A 22,823-nucleotide genomic window follows, 5' to 3' on the forward strand; every position below is an offset into this window, starting at 1 on the left:
TCCGCCAAAGAGGCTTTGATCCGGGTTTAAGCTTGCCCTCTGTGGCTTCTTTATCTAGATCTTTTCCCAATTTGTCCCATGCTCGCAAGGTAAGAGATCCCGATACTATAAACCATGGAGCACAACGATCGCATTCATCAAGAAAGCTTGACAGGATTTTCCTTTCAACTTTGAGCTTAGCCTATTAAGGAGCTCCTGGAGAGCTGTCAGGAGTGGGCTGGAATGTGAGCTTCCCATACTCAATGAACTTATTTACAAGCGGTTTTAGGAGCAGGGCGAGCTGGCCTGTTTGTTTACACCCAACTCCGTAGCCTGGCACTTGTTGGCTATTCCGAGCAAGTGCACTCTGGTCCGGGACTGTGGCAATTCAAAAGAAAGCAAATCCACAACACAAAGAAGAAAAGAAACAAAATTATAAATCCTGCCCACAAAGGATCAACTTGAAACAACATTGCTGCAGACTGCAGACCTTTTAGCCTCTAACCCAAGGCTTCCATCTTCTCTGCTTACCTCCAGAGAACTTTATCGTCCATTACCGGGAACTTTCCGACGTCGCTGTACTGGATTCGAAGAGTTCTGAGATCCACGAGGATGTCCTCAGGCCACCACTTGTCCCACCCACCTCGGCCGGCAAGGAAGACGCAACACGATTGGATTCTTCTCAACAGCCTTTACTGCAGGACCCCTTCATTGTTGACATGGTGACCACGAGCGGCAAAGTCCCTCGCCTTATATACACAACAGTATGCTAATATTCTTTCAGGGATTGGTGGGGCACGAGTCACCTCACTATCACCCCACTGTCATCCCAGCTACTTGTCCTCCAGAGATTGGTGCGTCATGAACCTCCCATTAGCATAGTACCGCCCCAGCCAGACTGACTCCAGGTGCAAAACCCCGTGCATGCACAGTACTGTTGTTCACCACAGGAGGGTGCCGGATCATACAGATGCCCTGACAAGGGGACAAGCCTGTGCATGCGCGGTAAGTTGTTTGCATTCAGACGGGGCTGGCTGTTGGCGCCATCTTTACTTCGCCACGCAGCTCACTACACTTTAATACCTGTATTTGTCTATAAAATCGTCCATTTCATCCAGATTTTCCAGTTTTGTTGAATATAGCTTATGTAAGAGGATCTCATGATTTTTTGAGTTACCACAATTTATGTTGTAATGACTCCTATTTCATTACTGATTATGTTAATTTGGACAATAATTCCTGTGCTCTCTGGACAGTCTGGCTAATGCATTATATATCTTCTTGATTTTCTCAACGAAAAAGCTCCTGGTTTTGTTGATTCTTTGTATTCTTCTTTATATTTTTATATTATAGATTTCATCTTTGAGTTTGATTATTTCTTCCTGTCTACTGCTCTTGGGTATATTTATTCATTTTGTTCTCGAGTTTTCAGTTATGCTGTCAAGCTGCTAGAATATCCTCTATGAAGTTTCTCTTTGGAATCACTCAGAGCTATGATTCTTTTACTTAACACTGCTTTCGTTGTGTTCCCAAAGTTTGGATATGTTGTGCATTGATTTTCATTATCTTTGAAAAAGTCTTTAATTTCTTTATTTCTTCAGTGATTCAGTTATCACTGAGTAGAGTATTGTTTAGCTGACGTGCATATGTGAGATTTCTGTCACTTTGGTGTTATTGAAGACAAGCCTTAGTCCATGTTGATAAATTAGGATTCAGGGAATTCTGTTAATCTTCTTGTGGTAACTATTGATTCTTGTTTTGTGACCAATTATTTGGTCAATTTTGGAGAAGGTACCATGAGGTGCTGAGAAGAAGCTACATTTTATTGTATTGGGATGTAAATTTCTATAGATATCCGTTAATTCCATTTTGTTCATAACTTTTTAGCTTCATTGTATTTATTTTATTTTCTACTTCCATGATCTGTCCATTACTGAGAGTGGGATGTTGAAGTATCCCATTATTATTGTGTGAGGTGAAATGTATGTTCTGAGTTTTAGTAAAATCTCTTTTTATGAATATGTGTTTCCTTGAATTTGGATGTGTTTCCTTTCCTTTGAATTTAGTAGTTCATAATTGAGAGTACTTTTTTTTTAGATTTTTCCTATGTTTTCAGTGTCATTACATTTTTGATAACTTTTAGTTGAAAGGTAATATTATTCAAATTGGAATGGCTATTGGACCTTGTTTCTTGGCCCCATTTGCTTGGAAAATTTTCCCAGCCTTTTACTCTGAGGTAGTTTCTGTTTTTGTCATTAAGGTGTGTTTCTTTCATGCAGAAAAATACTGGATCCTGTTCACATATTTAGTCAATTAGTTTATCTGTATTTGTTGGGGGAACTGATTCCATTAATCTTCAGAGATATTAAGGGCCAATGATTGTTGGTTCCTGTTATTTTTGTTGTTAGATGTGGAATTATATTTGTGTATTTATCTTCTTTTTGGTTTATTGAAAGAAATATTTTTCTTGCTTTTTCCAGGATGTACTTTCCCTCCTTTTGTTGGAATTTTCCATATATTACCATTTCCAGGGCTAGATTTGTGGTAAGACGTTGTGCAATTCTTTTTTGTCATGGAATATCTTTTTTTATTCATGTATCTTACCTGAGAATTTTGCTGGATATAATAGCCTAGGCTGGCATTTGTGTTTGCTTAGGGTCTCTGTGTAGGGTCTGTGTGGCATTTGCTCAGGATCTTGTGACTTTTCTAGTCTGTGTTGAGAAGTCTAGTGTATTTCTGATTGGATTTCCTTTATATTTTACATGACATTTTCCCCTCACTACTTTTAATATTCTTTCATTGTTTTAGGCATTTGGTATTTTGATATTTATGTGATGGAAGGAATTTTTATTTATGACCAGTATATGTGGTATTCTAGAGACTTTTGTATGTTCATTGGCATCTTGTTCTTTAGATTAGAGAAATTTGCTTCTATAATTTTGTTGAAGATATTTACTGGCCCTTCAAGTTGTAATTCTTTGCTCTCTTCTATACCAGTTATCCTTGGTTTGTTCTTTTGAGTCCAGAATTTCCTGGATGTTTGTGATTAAGATTTTTTCTTTTTACATTTTCTTTAACTATTGTGTCAATATTTTCTGTGGTATCTTCTGCCTCTGAGATTTCTCTTCAATCTCTTGTATTTTCTTGGTGATGCTTGCAAATATGACTCCTGATGCTTCTTTTCTGTTTCTGTCCAGGGTTTTCTCTCTTTGTGATTTATTTGTGGTTTTGATTCTAACTTTTAGATTCCTGACACCTTTTATCAATTCCTTCCATCCTTTGCCTCCTATTTGGTTGAGTTTTCCTCTAACTATTTAAAGGATGTTTGTGTCTTCCTCTTTAAGGGAGTCTACCTGATTTCCTGTGTTCTCCTTTATTTCTCTAAGGGTCATATTTAATTCCTCCTTAAAGACCTCTTTCATAATCATGATATGTTATTTTATATCTAAATCTAGATTTCAGGTGTGTTGGGATATCCAATAATTGCTTTGGTGGGGCAACTGAGTTCTGATGATGGAAAGTAGTGTTGCTTATGTTCTTGCACTTGCCTCTTAACATCTGGTTATATCTGATGTTAGTTGTTCTTGCTATCACTGACTGGGGCTTGTCCTTTCTGTGGGCCTCTGGTTCTGTGATCCTAGAATTTAGATTACTCCTGGAAGATCAGCTCTTCATTGCAGATTTGTGTTTAGAGGGTTTGTGGGACAGCCTTAGCCCTGGGTACAATAAGATATTGGAAGGAAGGGTCCTGTCCCAGGCTCCTTCATGCAGCATGCTTCTGGTGGGTCTCTCCTTGGACAGTCAGCAGAGTGAAAATGGGGTTGCATCTGTTCTCTAGGAGTCAGAGCACTCATGGGAGACCAGGTCTCTGTGGTTAAGTTTTTCACAGAGGGCTGTGGGAAAGCCCTAGCCCTGGGTGCAGATGAATATCGGAAGTGTCCCATTCCAGGCTCCTACATGGATCCTTTCCCTGTGAACTGCTTGCAGGCCTCTCTGTTTTCAAATAGAAGGGTTTGGTCCTATATTTGTTTTAATATTTGTCACTCGAAAGAGTGAACTCTAAACTTTATTTTTGAGATGTTTTCAATTTCTAGAGCTTATAGTTATAAAATTGAACAACCACCAAAAAGACATCAGATGGATAGTCCAGATACAACAATAAAGTATCAAATATGTGTGCAAGTAAATCACTACTGACCTGTGTTCTGTGTGTACTGAGTGCCCCCTGCAGGTAATGGGTATCTGAAATGGAGATTTCTGTCTATGTTGACAATAGAGTCTTTGCACTGTGCAGACGCACAGTAATACATGGCTGTTTCCTCAGTTTTCAGGTTATTCATTTGCAGGTAGACTATGCTTTGTGAATCATCTCTGGAGGTTGTGAATCAGCATAATATGTTACATAATTATAACTTTTCCTTCTTACTGCAGCAACCCATTCTAGACCCTTTCCTGGAGACTGCTGGAGCCAGCTAATGTCATAGGTAGTGAAGGTGAGTCCAGAGGCTGCACATGAGAGTTTCAATGACCCTTTAGGCTGCACCGATCCTCCACCAGACTCAACAAGCTGCACTTTACAATGTATACCTGCAAACAGAAAGAATACTGATCAAAAAAACTGTCACACATGCTAACTGTCATTCTCACATGTGACAACTCATGCATGAACTATTGTTTGTTATGCATAATTACTTTAAAAAAAAGGCAATAATGAAAACCAAGCTCAGTTCCAACATTATTCTTAATGTTCTGTTGTCCGTGCAGAACACTGAATGGTAAGAAAGTGCTTGAATTTTCTGCCTGGATTTCAGGTAAGGGCTGGGCTAATTTTAATGAGCAGGGGTGGGACTATTTGCATATCTTTCTGCTATTTCTAGGTTTTGCTTTGTGAGCCTTAGGGACCGCAACCAACAGTACAAATGTCTGAAAGAAAATGAAGTGACATTACTATGATTTTATTGAAGTATTCATTATGTATTTAAAATAATATTTTGAAATTATTAATCAGTACTTAATTATTATTTGTCTTTTTTAAAAATTAATTTATGTCTGAAATTTTTTGTGCATTTTTATTTTGACTATATGTGTGAGGATTTCATATTTCTTAGAGGGGACATAGAGTAGAAGACATTTCCAAGATTAGATGTGGATGATAGGAATTGGATGTGGGTCCTGTGGAAGAACAGACCTCACCCTAACCATTTCTTCTAAAATGTGTATATAAAAAGGTTAGCATAGAGCCCCTTCACTCAGTGATTCAATTTATAAATGCTTATTCAAATTTGTCAATCTTTCCATAGTAAATAGCTTACTGAAAGTGAACATTAAAATAATTTTGAATTTGCTGTTATGAGAATTTTAGGACAAAGAGAGTTTATCCACTTCCCTGAACACACTTGTTAGAGAACAGACACCGTTTATTTTTAAAAAAAAAAGATTGTCATTCCTGAACAAGTTTTAAAAGTGACTTTGGTTATATAACAGGAAGCCAGAGCTGTGAAGATAAAAGCAAATAGGAAACCCCAAAAGTCAGCAGGAAATGTGTGCTACCTCCAAAACTGATTTCTAAAAGAAAAACACAGTGCTGAGAACCATTCTCAAATATTGTATAGCTGAAAACCAAGGCAGTGTCAATATCCTTTTAAGCAGAGAAATAAGTGGTAGTATCTGTACTATCTACTCTGGTCATCTTGTAGTAATATCTGATTGTTGAAGCTATTTGAGTAAATTATGAGCCAGGTTTTCATGGAAAGTTTGTAATACTTACCATCATCCCTCCAAATGTATATACGATAGTCCAGACCCTTTTCTGAGGGCTTACAGAATCAGGTCAAATCCATGCTAGAAGTAGTCAGTGATAAATCAGAGAAAATGTAGGTCAGAGTCAATAAGGACTGCAGCATCCTGGAGCAAGAGTCCTTCAGGTTAACACAAGACAAGACAGCTATATAAGGAAAAACATCAGAACAGAAGGTTGAAATAGGATGAGAAAAGAAAAGTTCATCCCTTACAAAGCATGCAAATGAAGGGACAATCAGCAGGAAGAATGTGGAAGTAATTCTGTCCATGGCTATACACAATTGAAAATCCAGGCCCAGCTTAGACTTTTGAACACAGGATCAGATGAAGCCATCAGAGTTTTGCATTCCCTTTTCAGGTGTTGACTCTGATCCCAGACTTAACTTTTATTAACTTAGGAGGATTCATTTTGTGATAGGAAAGACAGAAGATCTCACAAAAGTTCACTTATGATTCCTATGGAAAGTAGTTCTACACTGCAAGACCTAGGTATTTAGTATACAACAAATATCACAAGTATTATATAAATACACCAAGGAAGATTATGTGCCATCTGCAGGTTGGCATTCGATAATTACATGAAAGAAAGTGATATTTCATTAACTTTACTAATGTTAGTTTTCTGTCTCATATTTGAAATTTCTATTTATTCTACATCAGTAGCTTCAACTTTATACTGCCCTCTGTTTCTGACCACTTTATAAACAGCATCAGATAACAAAACCTCTGGGCACAGTAAAATGGTTTTTCTGCACAGTTCTAACAGATGTTAAGCATCTGGGAGTAGGGCCTTGTGGGCAGAGGATGCTGGAAGTCTTCCCTTCCTGGAAATTATCTTTAATGCTTCAGAGATATTAATGCAGAGAGAATTCTTCTTTGTTCTTGTTCACATGGATGTTGTAGAAATTAGAAAGAATATGAATAACATATCTTTGGACAGTGTTCATTGTGAGTTTTCGAAATAAACATGACTGAATATAGGGAAAATTTTTGAAAAAACTGCTGATTTCATTAAACAAAGTTACACAAAAAATAGGCACAATTTTATGATGAAAACATTTTCATATTTTCAAAAATTTAACAGATAATGATATCAAGATGTATCTAAAACATGAACATTTATGTACCACAGCATTGTAGCAACACTGTAATAAAGTAATCTGAATGCAGAATGGGGCAGGTCAATTGATTACACAGAATGCTTAGGGTATGGTATGTATGAATACATGCAGTAAAGCAAGGCTTACATTTTTTTTAAGGTTAAAGAGTTGCAATGTCATTTCATCTACGATTAAATTAAGCATGTTGTGATAAAAATAACACTTGACATGTAGTCCATGAGATTCAAATGTCATCACAAATATCCTCAATAAAGAAAGGATAATAATATTAAGGTTCTACAAGTGGCAAATAATCCTGGAATGGATAGTGTTGATATCTTTTTAGCTACTTTATGACTTATTATATATTTACATACCTTTCAAACTTTATTGTAACCTGATCATTTTCAATACATCAACAATCAATAAGAGAAAAAGAAGGTTAGATGAGAAAGGAGAAATAGATTTCTTTAGGCTATGAACTTTCATGTTGATACAGATTGTAAGGCTCTTGCAGCAGTCCAATACTCATATTTATAATGTTTTCTTCTTCTAATCTCATTGCTCATTATTATTTGACAAACATCAAGTAAAGCAACCAGGAGCAACAGGGACCAGGAGCAGTTCAATGAGAGCAACCAGCGCCCTCAGGGCTCTGGAATTTATTCTCTCCCCGACAGTCTCTATAATTATATCTAAATCCAGCAAAATCATGCCCCTCATAGAGTACAAGAGAATTATTGAAAATGCCTGAGGATAAACTTAACATACCCACATCAAATAATTGGGATTAAAAGAAAACATATTCACATGACAGGGATTAATTAAGAAACCAAAATTCTTAATAAAGAACAATACAGAGCCTGAACTGCCAGATTTAGAAGTGGCCAGAAGACCAGAGGTGCAAGGAATCCTGGTTCCTTCACATTGGAAAGGCAGTCAACAGACTCGACTGAGAAAGAATTTCATCTATAACTAAGATGTTGCATTTTAAATGCTTTCTCCATGGAATACATAAAAGGAAGATGTTTCAAATCTGTGATACAAGATGCAATGAATGTAGACATTTTTCCTGAACATTTTTCTGAAGTCCCTGAGAACAAATCTGGAAATGTGGACTATGTGGTTTTAAAATTATTTGTGTAAATTTAATCCAACAAAACTTTCCACAAAGGTAGATAAAAAGCACTCTGCCAATACAGGCTAAAAAAAATAGAAAATATTACCGTAAAATTGGATCTAAATAACCCAGCACTCCTGAATATTCTACTGAACTGCTTTATAGTGCTCCAAATTGTAGCATCCTTACTAACAAAGAACAAAGGTAGAAATTACTGATCTGCTTTCCTCCCAGGGACTTGATGCCTGAGGACTGTGCAGTATTGACCATACTCAGAGCCTGGATAATGTGTAAGAGCTGGCCCTGGTGGCAATAGGACAGGATAGATGACCTCATGCATGGGAATCTGCACTACTCAGGGGGGCAGGCCCCACACATTGTGGAAGTGGCCAATGAACAGGCGACTAGGATATAAGCATGGGAAAGCTAGCTCTGTCACTTGTCTTCTTTGGTGTGGTGTGAACAAGTATGAGACCTCCTCCACCCACATCACCCCTCTTTCCCTGCAGGAAGGGAGAGAGTTGACACTGTGATTATGAGATCAGGAGCGCTAGCCTCACCATCACCATCTGCAATATTTGGGAGGATGCTCCCTTTACCACACCTTGGCAGCATAGTAGCAGTGGCCCTGTATTTGGGGTTGCAGGTGGGCTGGTACTTAGTGTGAGAGCTAGAAAACTGGTGGCATGACTGGGAAAGAGACCTTTCATTCCCAGATGATGTGATTTAAAGTGATCCACTACAACATATACCCCATCAAAGAACTGCTATAATGCATGGATCTACAGGAATTCCATGACACAGGACAAGAATGGGAGTTATTGCGCCAAAGGAGAGGAGTTCTAATGAGTTTCTAGTGTTTGTTTGTAAAAAAAAAGCTAGAGATTTTACCTCATACAAGGTCAACAAGTAATTGCAGTGAACACTTGCAAGTAGAGAAATGTGAACAAAATGGTACTGTGGGTACCACAACTGCAGCATTTAAACAGAGACATTTTCTTTTTAGAGGAAGAATGTTGAAAGCGCAAAGGGCTTGTATGAAGGTTGAGGGAAATGTGTGAGATTTGGATGCATGACTTGAAATTCACAAACAAACAATAAAAAGGTGTTTTTATTTTTAAAATACAGATATAGGCACTGTGAGATTATATTTAATGTGTATTTCCAATAGGTGTTGCAGGCCAATAGGGTCTTCCTGCTCATCAAATGACATTGGGGACAAATTCAATGCAGAGGGAAAAACTGTTAGAAAAAAATTAAATCATCAATTCATGCTTCATAATTTCACAAGCACCAGCAAACTAAATTGAGAACTACAAAATTTGATATCCAGAGTAAATTGAGAATGGATGTAGAGTCTGCAAGTTGGTAGGATCCAGAAAGTACTCCCTGAGAGGCAGATTAAGTATCCCTGAGGGCATCCAAAAGAGTGTCATGAAAAATCTCCTTGTAGAATGCACAAGGACAATAAAATGACATAAAAATGGGGAAAGAATCACACACACAAACACAAACACACACAAACACAAACACACACACACACACACACACACACACACACACACAACTACACCCATTGTCTGGATGAAGCAAACTTCACCAAAGTCCAATGTGCATGCAAGCTTCAGCAAATTCACTCACACACATAGGTACAGACATAAAAACATACATACATACAAACATACATACATACATACACACACATACATATATAGATTCAAAACATTCACTTTTTGAGTAGACCTAGCAAAGCTTCACACAATTTATATACATGCATCTGCACTCATGTTTGGTAGATGGAGCATACTCAATGATCTGGGTCAAACAACATTATTTCCATGACCACTGCCCTCTTACACAGAGTTTTCATGTCCCAACAAAATCTTTCAGTATTATGGAAATTATAATGTGAATACATTTCATTTTATAACCTAATGAGTGATTATGGAAAAAAAGAGTATGCTCCCTAACAACTTGACATGAAAAAACATTATGTACTACAGGTAGAAAAACAAATTATTCACCATAATACACATGCATGCATAACTAAGCAACTTTTTATAAATTAACAAAGTATAAGCAGTACAAAATTTTGCCAGCCAGGTTTTCTTATAAAAGTCTTAAAAGAATAAAAAAATTAAACTTTTGTATAGAAAAAAATCAGTCACTTCTGCTTTATATCCTCAGAATGCATATCTACTCATCAGTATAACAAGCCAAAGGTCGATCAATAACAGCATGAAGTCTGAAGGACACATAGTCTTCTGTGCTCCTCTAAGCTCCCTATTTCATGTCTTTCCTGTACAAGATCAAAATTATTTTTAAATTATCCCTTAAAATAATAGCACATATTTATAAAATAGCTGAAAACCATCTATCCAAATGTAAGAGATTAGAACAACAGTCTAGTTAAAATAGTTTCCTGCTGAATTGGAGTGGAAATTTTCTGTATGGGGCCCAAAAGGAAATTGAAAAAATGGTAAGTTAATATAAAACTACTTAGCTTTACTTATTTGTCATTCAGTCATAAGGTGTTAAGAAATTGCATGGCTTAATTGAAGTCCTGACTGGAAGCCTCTGTAAAACTGGATGAGCCAAGGTCATCAGATTTTAGCATCCCTTAGGGAAGCTGTTCCCAAAGCAAGTCACTGGAAATAACATCACTGGAGGCAGAATCATGCAGGGACCTGGAGCAGCAGATCATCATACCATCTCCAAGGATAAATCCTGTCCCATCTTCCTTCTTGAGGTTTCATTCTCTGATATGTAAACTTCACAACCAAAGTTTAGTTGTATAAAGGTATTTGCATGGGATGGACAAGCTGCACAGGTCAGCTAAGGACGAACATTTTGCTCCTTGTTTCAGTGGGCAAAGGACTTGTTTATAAGGTAGTTTGATCATATAAGTAAATTGTAGTATAAATCTTCATTAATGTTTTATGAAAGGATGAATTGATGAATCTTGAGGACACTGTGGCCAACATGATCCATTGCCGTTTTATATAAGAAGTTCTGAAAAGAGATATTTTTAGGTCTTAGCCAGTTTCATATAGGTGAATCAGCAAAGCATGTTACCTGTACTGTTTGTTCTTCTAAATTTTTTTCTTTTTGTTTGCAGCCATGGTTTTCAGAAGGTCTTACCCTCATCTATACATATTTCTACTCCTAGAGAACCCACAATACCCCACCACAGCTCTAAATCCATTAATTTTTAACATATAATTACATGAACTATTAGTTTTTTCTGGGTCTGAGTTACCTCACTTAGCATGATGTTCTTTTTCTGGTTCTATTCATTTACCTGAAATATTCATGATTTCATTTTATTTCTTTTATTGAATTTTCTCTTTATATACATGTTTTATAATAAGGACAGCACTTGTATTGGTTTGATCAGTTTCTATACAGAATGCAGAAAACATATATTAAAATCATGTAGAAGGAAATACAAAGTGTCAGTGATTGGTGTACACTTGAATGTGAGACTGACTCTCAGTCTCAGATTCTAATAGCCATTGCCAGCACAGGGCTTAGAGAAATTTCAAATTTTATCCCATTTCTCAGATTCCCCTCTGGAAACCCATGACCCTATCTCCCTTCCCTGGTTCTATATGTGTGCTCTCTCCCCCCACAAAACTATTCTGTCCTGACACCCGCCATGGCTTTCCCCTAAACTGAGGCATAAAGTCTTCAAAGGAGCAAGAGCCTTTTCTCCCACCAATGCCCTAAAAGGACATCCTCTCCTAGATATATGGTTGGAGACATGGGTCACTCTATGTGTACTCTTTGGTTGGTTATTTAGTCCTTGGGAGTTCTGGGGAGTCTTTTTGGTTGATTCTGCATCTCTTCCTGTATGGTTGCAAAACCCTTCAGCTCTTTCAATCCTTTTTCTAACACCGCAATTGGGGACCCCATTACTACAATTGTTTGGCTGCTAGGCTCTACCTGCGTATTTGTCAGGCTCTGGCAGAGTCACTCAGGAGACAGCAATATCAGGTGTCTGTCACCATGCACTTCTTGGCATACACAAAACTGTGTGGGTATGGAGACTGCATATGGAATGGATCCCGTGGTTAACAGTTTCTACATGGCCTTTCCTTCAGTCCCTTCTCTACCATTTTATGTTGCTGTATTTCATCCCATGAGTATTCTTTTTCCCACTCTAAGAAGGACTGAAGCATTCACATTTTGATTTCCCTTCTTCTTGAGCTTCATATGGTCTGTAGAATGTTTCTTGGGTATTCTGAGATTTTGGGCAAATATCCACTCATCAATGAGTGCACACCATGTGTGTTCTTTTTGTGTTCTTGTTTTAAGCTCACTCAGGATGATATTTTCTAGCTAAATTGATTTGCCAAAAATTTAATGTTGCCATTGTTTTAATAGCGGAGTGAACATTGTTTAAATGTACCATATTTTCCTTGTCCATTCCTCTGTAGGAAAAAAAAACATCACTGTTCTTTCAGTTTCTGGTTATTAAAATAAGGCTGCTATGAAAATAGTGGAGAATGTGCTCTTGCTATATGTTGGAACATCATTTGTGTATATGCCCAGGAATGATATAGCTGTGTCTTAGAATAGTACTATGTTCAATTTTCTGAGGAATTACTAGACTGATTTACAGAGAGGTAGTAACAGCATGCAATAACATCAAACCTGGAGGGGTGTTCCTTTTTTTTCCATATCCTCACCTGCATCTGCTGTAACCTGAGATTTTGATCTTAGCCAGTCTGACTGTAGTGATGTGGAATCTCTGTGTGATTTTGATTTGCATTTTCCTGATGACTAAGAATGTTGACATCTCTTTAGGAGCTGCAGGGCTATTCAATATTCCTCAGTTGACATTTTTTTAATTAGCTCTGAACATAATTTTAATAGGGTTATTTGATTCTTGGGAAGTCAAACTTCTCTAGCTCTTTTATATATTGGATATTAGTGCTTTATCAGATATAGGCTTGGTGAAGCTATTTTCCCAATCAGTTGTTTGCTGTTTTGTACTATTGACAGTGTCTTTTGTCTTACAGAAGCTTTACAATTTTTGAGACCCCATTTGTTGTCTCTTGATCTTAGAGCATACATCAAGGGTGTTATGTACAGGAAAACTTCCCACATGCTCATGTGGCCAAGTCTCTCCCCAACAATCTCTTCTATTTATTTCAGTGTATTTCTCTTTATGTGGAGGTCCTTCATGTTCTTTAACTTGAGCATTCCACAAGGAAATTAGAATTGGTCATTTTGCATGTTTCTACATGGAGAACACTGACAACATGTTGAACCAGAACAATTTGTTGAAAATGCTGGTTTTTTCACTGCATGGTTTTAGCTACTTTGTCAAAGATCCAGTGACCATAGGTCTATGAGTTTTTTCCTGCATCTTCAATTCTATTATGTTGATATACTTTCCTGTCTCTGTACAAATACCATATCGTTTTTATCACTATTGCTCTGTAAAACAGCTTAAGTTCAGGGATGGTGATTAGTAGAGACAATCTTATATAGCTGAGAATAGTTTTGGTATACTGGGTTTTGGGATATTTCAAAGGAATTTGCAAATTGCTTTTTCTAATTCTATGAGGATTTGACTAGGAATTTTGATGGGGATTGCATTGATCTATAGATTACAGACAGAGGGGTGGCTTTTTTTTTATTATATTAAACCTGCCAAACCATGAGCATGGGTGCTGTCATCCAACACCTTCAATTTCTTATTTCAGATACTTGAAGTTTCTTTTCATGAAGCTCTTTCCCTTGCTTAGCTATAATCACACCAAGGTATGTTATATTATTGGTGACTATTGTGAAGGGTATAATTTCCCTAATTTCTTTCTCAACCTGTGTATGTTTTGAGTAGAGGAAGGCTAATGCTTTGAGTTAATTTTACATCAAGCCACATTGTAGAAGTTGTTTATCAGCTGCAGAAGTTCTCTAGTGGATTTTTTTTGGGGGTCACTTAAGAATACTATCCTATCATATACATATAGTGATTATTTTGAATTTTTCCTTTCCAATTTGTATTCCTTTGACCTCTTTGTGTTGTTTAATTGCTCTGATTAGGAATTTGAATACTATATTCAACAGGTAGGGGGAGAGTAAGCAGCCTTCTCTAGTCCCTGACTTTAATGAGATTGCTACAAATTTCTCTGCATTTTGTTTGATGTTGACTTCTGGTTTGCTGTATATTACTTCAGTATATTTAGATGCGGGCCTTGAATTCCTGATTCTTCCATGTCTTTTAACCTGAAAGGGTTTTGGATTTGTCAAATGCTTTCTTAGCATCTAATGGGGTTGTTTTAACATGTGGGTTTTTTCTTTAAGTTTGTTTATATAATGGATCATGTTGATGGATTTACATATATTGAACCACACCTACATCACTGGGATTAAACCCTCTTGATCATGATTGATGATTGTTTTCACATGTTATTGGATTTTGTTTGCAAAGATTTTATAATTATTTTTCATTGATCTTTGTAAAGAAATAGGTTGGAATTTCTCTTTCTATGTTGTGACTTTGTGTGACTTAGATATAAGCATAATTTTGTCTTCATAGAATGAATTGGAATGGTCGTCTTTCTGTTTCTATTTCGTGGAATAGTTTGAAGAATATTGGTTTTAGGTCTTCTTCAGAGTTCTGATAGAATTCTGCACTAAACCTATTTGTCCTGGGTATTTCTTGTTGCGAAACTATTAATGACTTTTCCTATTTTCATAGGGCATATGAGCCTGTTCACATGATTTATCTCATCCTGCTTTGACTTTGGTAATTGATATTTCTCTAGAAACTTGTCCATTTCATCCAGATTTTTCAGTTTTGTTGACTATAGGCTTACATCTGAGGATCTGATGATTTTTTGAGTTACCTCAAATAGTTTTATGTCTCCCTTTTCATTTCTGATTATGTCAATTTCGATACTGTTCCTGTGTTTTCTGATAGTTTGTCTAAGGCACTATCTATCTTCTTGATTTTCTCAATGAACCAGCTCCAGGTTTTGTTAGTTATTTATGTACTTCTTTATGTTTTGGTATTTTAGATTTCCGCTCTGAGTTTGATCATTTCCTGATATCTATTCCTCTTGAGTGTATTTATTTCTCTTTGTTATAAAGCTTTCGATTGTGCTGTCAAGTTGTTACTGTATCCCCTCTAAGTTTCTGTTTGGAATCACTGAAAGCTATGAGTGTTTTTCTTAACACTGCTTTCACCATGTCCCATAAGTTTTGGTATATTGTTCCTTTATTTTCATTCAATTCTAAAATATATGTACTATCTTTCTTTATTTCTTTCTTGACCAAATTATAACTGAGTAGAGCTCAATGTATAAGTAAGATTTCTTTCATTTTTGTTATTAATTAAGATGAGCCTTAGTCTGTGTTGATCTGATAGGATATAGGGAATTAAGTCAATCTTCTTGTATCCATTAAGTCCTGTTTTGTGACTACAAATTTGTTCAATTTTGGGGACCGTACCATGAAGTGCTGAGAAGAAGCTATATGCATTTTTTTAAAGATGAAATGTTCTATAGATATCTGTTAAATCCATTTGGTTCATAACTTTTTAGTTTCACCGTGTCTCTGTTTATTTTCAATTTTCATGATCTGTACATACTGAGAGTGGGGTGCTGAAGTCTCCCACTATTATTGTGTGCGGAGCAATGTGTGCTTTGAATTTTAGTTTCTTTTCTTGAATATGTATGTCCTTGTTTTGGGACATAGATGTTCATATTTGAGAGTTCATTTTGGTAGGTTTTTTTTCTTTTTTGAGAATTTATTGGCCTTACTTTTTTTGGATAACTTTTGTTTGAACTTTTATTTGATTAAATATTAAAATGGCTGATCAAGGTTATTTCTTTGCACCATTTGCTTGGAAATACGTTCCAGACTTTTACTCTGAGATAGGACTTGTCATTTTCACTGAGGTATCTTTCCTTCATGCAGCAAGACACTGGGTCCTGTTTGTATATCTAGCCAGTTAGTTTATGTCTTTTTATTGGCGAAATGATTCCACTGATGTAGAGAGATAATTGGAACCAAGGATTGTTGTTTCCTGATATTTTTGTTGTTATAGGTAGAAATATATTTGTGTGACTAACTTTTTTGGGTTTTTTGAAAGAATATTGTTTTCTTGGCTTTTCCAGTTTGTAGTTTTCCACCTTGTGATGGAGTGTTTCATCTATTATCCTTTGTAGTCCTGGATTTGTGGGAAAATATTGTGCAAATTTGTTTATGTCATGGAATATTTTATTTCCTTCATGTATCTTAACTAAGACTTTTGCTAGCTCTAGAAGCCTGGGCTAGCATTCATGTTCTCTTAGGGTCTTTATGTAGGGTCTGTATGATATTTACCAAGAATCTTCTGGCTTTTAGAGTCTGTGCTGAGAAATCTAGTGTAATTCTAATTGGTTTTCCTTTATATGTTACTTGACCCTTTTCCCACACTGCTTTTAATATTCTTTCATTGTTTTGTGCATTTGGTGTTTTGATTTTTACATGACAGAAGGAGTTTCATTTTATGTCCAGTGTTTTTGGAGTTCTGTAGGCTTATTGTATGTTCATTGGCTTCTCTTTTCTTTAGGTTAGGGAAGTTTTCTTCTATAATTTTTTTGAAGATGTTTACTGACCCTTTAAGTTGGAATTCTTTGCTCTCTTCTATACCTATTATCTTTGATTTGGTCTTCACATTGTGTCCTGGATTTCCTGAATGCTTTGAATTCAGAGCTTTTTTGCTTTTGCATTTTCTTTGACTATTGTGTCAATATTTGTTATGATATCTTCTCCCCCTGAGATTCTATCTTCATATTTTTTTTCTCTTGGCTTGCATAAAGACTCCTGACCTTTTTCATGTTATGTATCTCTACAGGGTTGTTCCTCTTTGTGATTTCTTTATTGTTTATATCTCTATTTTAAGATCCAGTATGTTTTTGTTCAATTCCTTCTGCTGTTTGGTTGAGTGTTCCTGTAACTCTTTATGGGATTGTTGTGCTTCTTCTGTAAGGGATTATACCTGTTTATCAGTGGTCTCCTGTATTTCTTTGAGGAAGTTATTGAAGTTCACTGTAAAGTCCTCTTTCACCATTACGAGATGTGATTTTAAATCTAAATCTTTCCCTTACTGTGTGTTGGAATATCCAGTACATGCTGTTGTGGGAAAACTCTCCACTGATGATGCCAAGTAGTCTTGGTGTCTGTTGCTTATGCTATTGCCCTGGACTCTTGACATCTGGGTATCTCTGATGTTATTTCGTCTTGCCCTGTCTGACTGGAGCTTATCCCTTCTGTGGATGTGTGAGCCTGTGTTCTTAGAAGTGAGAGCACTTCTAGAAGACCAGCACTTCTCTGCAGATTTTAGATCTGGAAAGTTGTGGGACAGCTTTAGCTCTGGGCAACATTGGATACAAGGAGGACTGTTCCTCTCTCAGGCCATCCAGACTCTCTTGTATTCTGCATGCTCCTGAAAGATATCTCCTTGGATAGTCAGTGGAGGAAAAGTGGGCTTAATTGTTAGAGCACCCCTGGGACGCCAGGAAACTATGGATAGGTTTTGGGTCTGGAGTGCTGTGGGATAGCCCCTGCACTGGATGCAAATGGACACCGTAAGTGTCTCATCTGAGTCTGCTCCATGGTTCCTGTGCCCTCTGAACTCCTGACAGTACTCTCTGTTGTCAAATAGAAGGATTTATTGATGAATATGGTATAAAATATGATACTCAAAACAGTGAACTCTAAACTTTATATCTCAAGACGTGATCAAATTTGTAAAGTCTATTGCTGTAAAGATGAAGACCCACAAAAAGACATCAGATACAGCATGCAGATAGAACAGTAAAATATCAAATATGTGTGCATGTAAATTGCTACTGATCTGTGATCTATGTTTACTGAGCACCTCCTGCAGGTCATCAGTATCTGAACTGGAGGTTATTGTCTATTCTCACAATAAAGACCTCTCACTGTGCTGCTGTACAGTAATACAATGCTGTGTCCTCAGTTTTCAGGTTGTTCATTTGCAAGTAGACCATACTTTGTGAATCATCTCTGGAGATGGTGAATCTGCCTTTCACGGAATCAGCATAAAAGGTTGCATAATTATAACTCTTAATGCTTATGCCAGCAACCAATTCCAGACCCTTTCCTGGAGACTGGCTGACCCAGCTCATATCATAGGTATTGAAGGTGAATCCAGAGGCAGCACATGAGAGTTTCAATGACCCATTAGGCTGCACCAATCCTCCACCAGACTCAACAAGCTGCATCTCACAGTGCACACCTGTAAACAGAAAGTATACTGATCAAAAAAAAAAAAAAGGAAAAAACTGTCACACATGCTCACTGTCATTCTCACATATGAAAACTCATGCACTATTGTTTGTTACCCATATTTACCTTGAAAAAGAGCAATCATGAAAACCAACTTCAACAACATTATGCTTAATGTTCTGTTGTCAGTGCTGAGTGGGAAAACAGGGCTTGATGTTTCTGCCTGAATTTCAGGGTCAGCGCTAGGCAGGTTTTAATGAAGAGGGGAGGAACTTATTTGCATATATTTCTGCTATATCTTTTGTCTGCTGCATGTGCCATAGAGATTGCAATAAATAGTGCAAATGTCTGAGAGAAAATGAAGTATCATACCATATTTCATTAAAATATTCTTTATGTGTTATGAATAATATTTCTACAGCTTTAATTTGCATTTGTCCTTTTTAAAAATTAATTTAATTTTGAAATTTTATGTTCAGTTTTACTTGGCCTATAGATGTATTTCATATTTCTTAGAGGAGACTTAGAGTGGCAGAGATTTGCACGCTTTCACATGGATAATGGGAATTGAACATGTGTCCTCTGGAAGGCTAACTAGTACTCTAACCACTCAGCAATCTGCCCAGTCACAGTTTTATGCAATTTTTACATGCCCACTTTACTGTTTATCATACCAGGTATTTATGATGAATTCATTGAAGTTTATGGAATGAAAATTACAATTTGATAATTTTAGGGAAATGAATATAAAGACCAATGAATAATGGATTACACAATAAACTAGAGTAGCAAAACTGAGCTTCAGACATAGGATGGTGGGAGGGCATAATATGAAGAAGGCCTCAAGTTTTATATTAATAACTGAAAAGGCAATGTATATTAAATAAACTGTACTAACATAAGGGATTATTATTTGATCTAGAATGACATATTAAACTTTGTTCATTCATATATGGAGTATTTTTCTTTGGTCTGTATTAAGTAACATACTGGAGGTACATGCTATTTTAAATGTCTTCAATTAAGTATATATTCTTTTGCTGTAATTAGAATAGGAAGCAGAACATTCTTTACAGGGTATACAGGCTCATGGTTATAGGACCTCTACTCTCTCCAATTCCTCTAAGGATTTGATGGTTGTGGAACCTCTCTCAATTCTAGCACCATAGAAATAGTTATACCGGTATTATAAAGAAGAATTTGGGACTAATTATTTAAATTTTAAATTAATTCTACCATTAGAAAAACTGAGTTTGTTATGGCTAAGAGGTTTAATGTACAGTGACCTTATTTTTTTCGGCATTTGCGGAAAACAAATTTCATTTAAAACATCAAAACCTATTAAACTGTTGCTCTGAAGTCATTTCTACTGTGGCTTCTTTGATTATATTTCTCTTACAGGTTTTGTTAACTGAGTTATATGTGCCTACATGAAAGGAGTAAGTTCTGCTTGGAAACAGTAATCATCTTTGCTGTCCCTACTTAGCACCTGTTTTTAGGGTCCTGAATGGCTGAGAAATGGAAATCCCCATTAATGTTCCTCCTCATGCATTAAGACTGATCTGTTATGAATATTTGTTTCTAATCCAGAATCTGGAGGGTGGGCAGAAGTCATCCAGTACTAGAATATAGATATTGTAATTCTCCTGTATGGCTTCTTTTGAGCTCTTTACCCATCTTCACACAACCATGTCATCATCTGAATGGATTTCTTCTCGAAAAATTGTTGGACAATACTTATAAAAATCTGGACATATTTGTACTCTAGTAATGATCCTTGTAGTTGCATAACCACTGGAATAAAAATGAATGCACATAATGAACATAAGTCAAAAGACACCAGTGTAAAAACATAGTCCAACATGGCCACGGCAAAATGACATCACCACTGTACAGTTATCCTATGACAGCAAGATCTCAATATTTCCATGCACTGAAACACAGGTAAATGGCCTTAAAACTAAGTTATTGAAGATGGTTCTGAACCTTTAATAGTTTCTTAAGGAAGAAATGGAAATAACAAAAATGGGGAAAGCTAATAAGTTCTGTAAAGCATTAAAAAATGCACAAAAAAGGGGAGGGGGACAAACAGGTGAAGAAATTTTCAAGATTTGCCAATTGAAATAGAAGTAGTAATGAAAACACAAATTCGGGAAATTCTGAAAATGGTAAAGAAAGTAAGTGGATAGGAAGTACAAATACAAATATTAAAAAAAAGAATACCAGCAGGATAAAATTAATAATCATGATATAATATAAATAGAAGGAAGAGCACATTCCTAGCTCAGAGGTCCAGAAATTATTTTCAACAACATCATAAATGAACTAGAACTAGAAGATGAAGCCTTCTTTAATCAGAAAAATGAGATACTTATAAATGAACAGAAAACTTAGAGAAATGGAAATAAAGTGTATCAGGAAGTAATTGCCTCTGCCTAGTAATAATCAAACCCTAAATGAGAAGAATGAAGATAGAATATCAAGGATGCAAGGGGGAAACAAAAAGTAAGATATAAAGAAAGACTTATGAAAATTATTCCTACTTGTCAACAAAAACCTGAAAGACAGAAAGGCTTGACAAATGTATTGCAGACGCAGAAATAGTACAGATCACATCCTAGATTATTAAACACAGCAAAATTTGAAAATTTCAGTCACCATAGATGGTAAAAAAGAATATGCTCCACGAAAAAATTAAATGTAAACTGTATATATCTGCAAATCTAGACCTATAAACAACACTAAAAGAAAAACTCAAAACCAAAGAGGTTAACTGCAATAAAACACAAGAAATAAATAATTGCACTATATCAAATCCAAACAAAAGAAAGCAAGCAAACACACACACACACACACACACACACACACACACACACACACACACGCAAACTGCCAACACAAACATCAAAATAGCAGGGAATATCAATCATAGGTCATTAATGTTTCTCAACATCAATGAATTCAATTTCCCAATTAAAAAAAAAAAAGAAACAACAGTAACCATCACGACATAGCACAAACTAACAGAACAAATGCAAAAATGATCATGCTTCTTACAAAGATCAAACCTCAGCATCAAGAATAGGCATTACAACAGAGTAAAGTGCTAGAAAAAGTTTTTCCTAACAAATGGATAAAAAAAAGTATGCCGGTGCAATCATTGTAATATCTAACAAACAAACTTTCACCCAAAGTTAATCAAAATTGTTGGGTGTATAGGCATCAGATATTCTTCAAAGAATAATCCAATATAACATTTCAATTTTTTTATTCTTATGTTTTCTCTCCATCTTTATTAAATTGGGTATTTTTATTTACATTTCAATTGTTATTCACTTTAATGGTTTCCAGGTCATCATCCCCCTAGCTGCTCCCCCTTTCTCTTCCATGTATTTTCCAAAGGCAAGGGCACCCACATTCATCAAAGAAACATTACTAAAGCTTACAACACACATTCAACCCCTCAAATTATAGTGAGAGAATTCATCAACTTCACACTCACCAAATGACAGTTCATTCAGAAATAAACAGGGGATTAGTGAAACTAGCAGATATTATATCTCAAATGAATCTAACAGATACCTACTGAAAATTCCATGCAACACCAAATAATATGCAGCTTCTTCATCATCTCATGAAACATTTTCCCATGTTAGCCATATACTTCAATACTTGACCACCAATCAAGTCTCAACAGATAATGGTAAACTTAAATAACCATCTGTATCATATCAGATGTGAATATCAATCACATGTGGATTAATGCTGGACTTAAAAAAAACGAAAACAAAAATGGGAGAAAGTCTACAAAGTCAAGGAAACTGAATAATTATCTACTGGATAATAACTGGATCAAAGATAAAATAACGAAAAACTGGAAGACTTAAGAGAAATCAGTACAATTGAATGCAGAACATATCCAGACTCATGGAACACAATGAAAAGACTGCTAAGTTGGAAGATCCTACTATGAATGGCTTCATAGAGAATTTATTAATATCACATATTATATACTTTTGAAAACATTCTGAATCTCTAGAACAAAAAGAACCAAAAATCTTGAAAGGTGTAGTTGGCTGGAAATAATCAACTCAAGGCTAAAATCAATAAAATAAAAACAAACAATAGTATAAAGAATAAGTGAAACAAAGAGTTTTTTCTTTGAGAAAATTAACAAGACTAAAAATTCTCTATTCAAATTAACAAAAAGACTAAACATCCAATGGTTTTCAAAAATGTCAGAAATCCACAAAATTTGAGATTTAAAGTTATTTATCTTTTGTTGAGAAATATCTGCTCCTAAAAGTTCCCCTTTGGCAGATTTAAAGAAGAAATTGTACATCTCTACCTCCAGTTGAGCCAATACTTTGTGGCTAGGCAGCCACTGTACAAAACTGCGTGTTTCATCTGCAGACTAATACTGTCCAGAAAAGGACAAATTATGCAAAATAGTTGACTGATAAACTCTGCAAAGACAGGGTGATCAGCCCTTCAAAATCTGCTTTTCAAGAGTCTGTCAGTTGATTTTCTGCCTGAAGGCTGAAAATTTTTGTTCACATGTTGCTAACAGGGGA

General features: G+C 36.0%; 1 gene segment (V, D, J or C); it reads right to left on the reverse strand.

Moving 5' to 3' along the window:
* Positions 1-264: 264 nt before the first annotated feature.
* LOC120103443 (Ig heavy chain V region TEPC 1017-like) lies at positions 265-18,466 on the reverse strand. The segment is given in 5 exon segments: positions 265-357; positions 537-622; positions 4,178-4,350; positions 17,944-18,259; positions 18,376-18,466. Coding segments are annotated over 5 exon segments (708 nt in total).
* Between the last annotated feature and the right edge of the window lie 4,357 nt (positions 18,467-22,823).

This window comes from Rattus norvegicus, chromosome 6 (genome assembly GCF_036323735.1).
Source record: "Rattus norvegicus strain BN/NHsdMcwi chromosome 6, GRCr8, whole genome shotgun sequence".
NCBI lineage: Eukaryota > Metazoa > Chordata > Mammalia > Rodentia > Muridae > Rattus > Rattus norvegicus.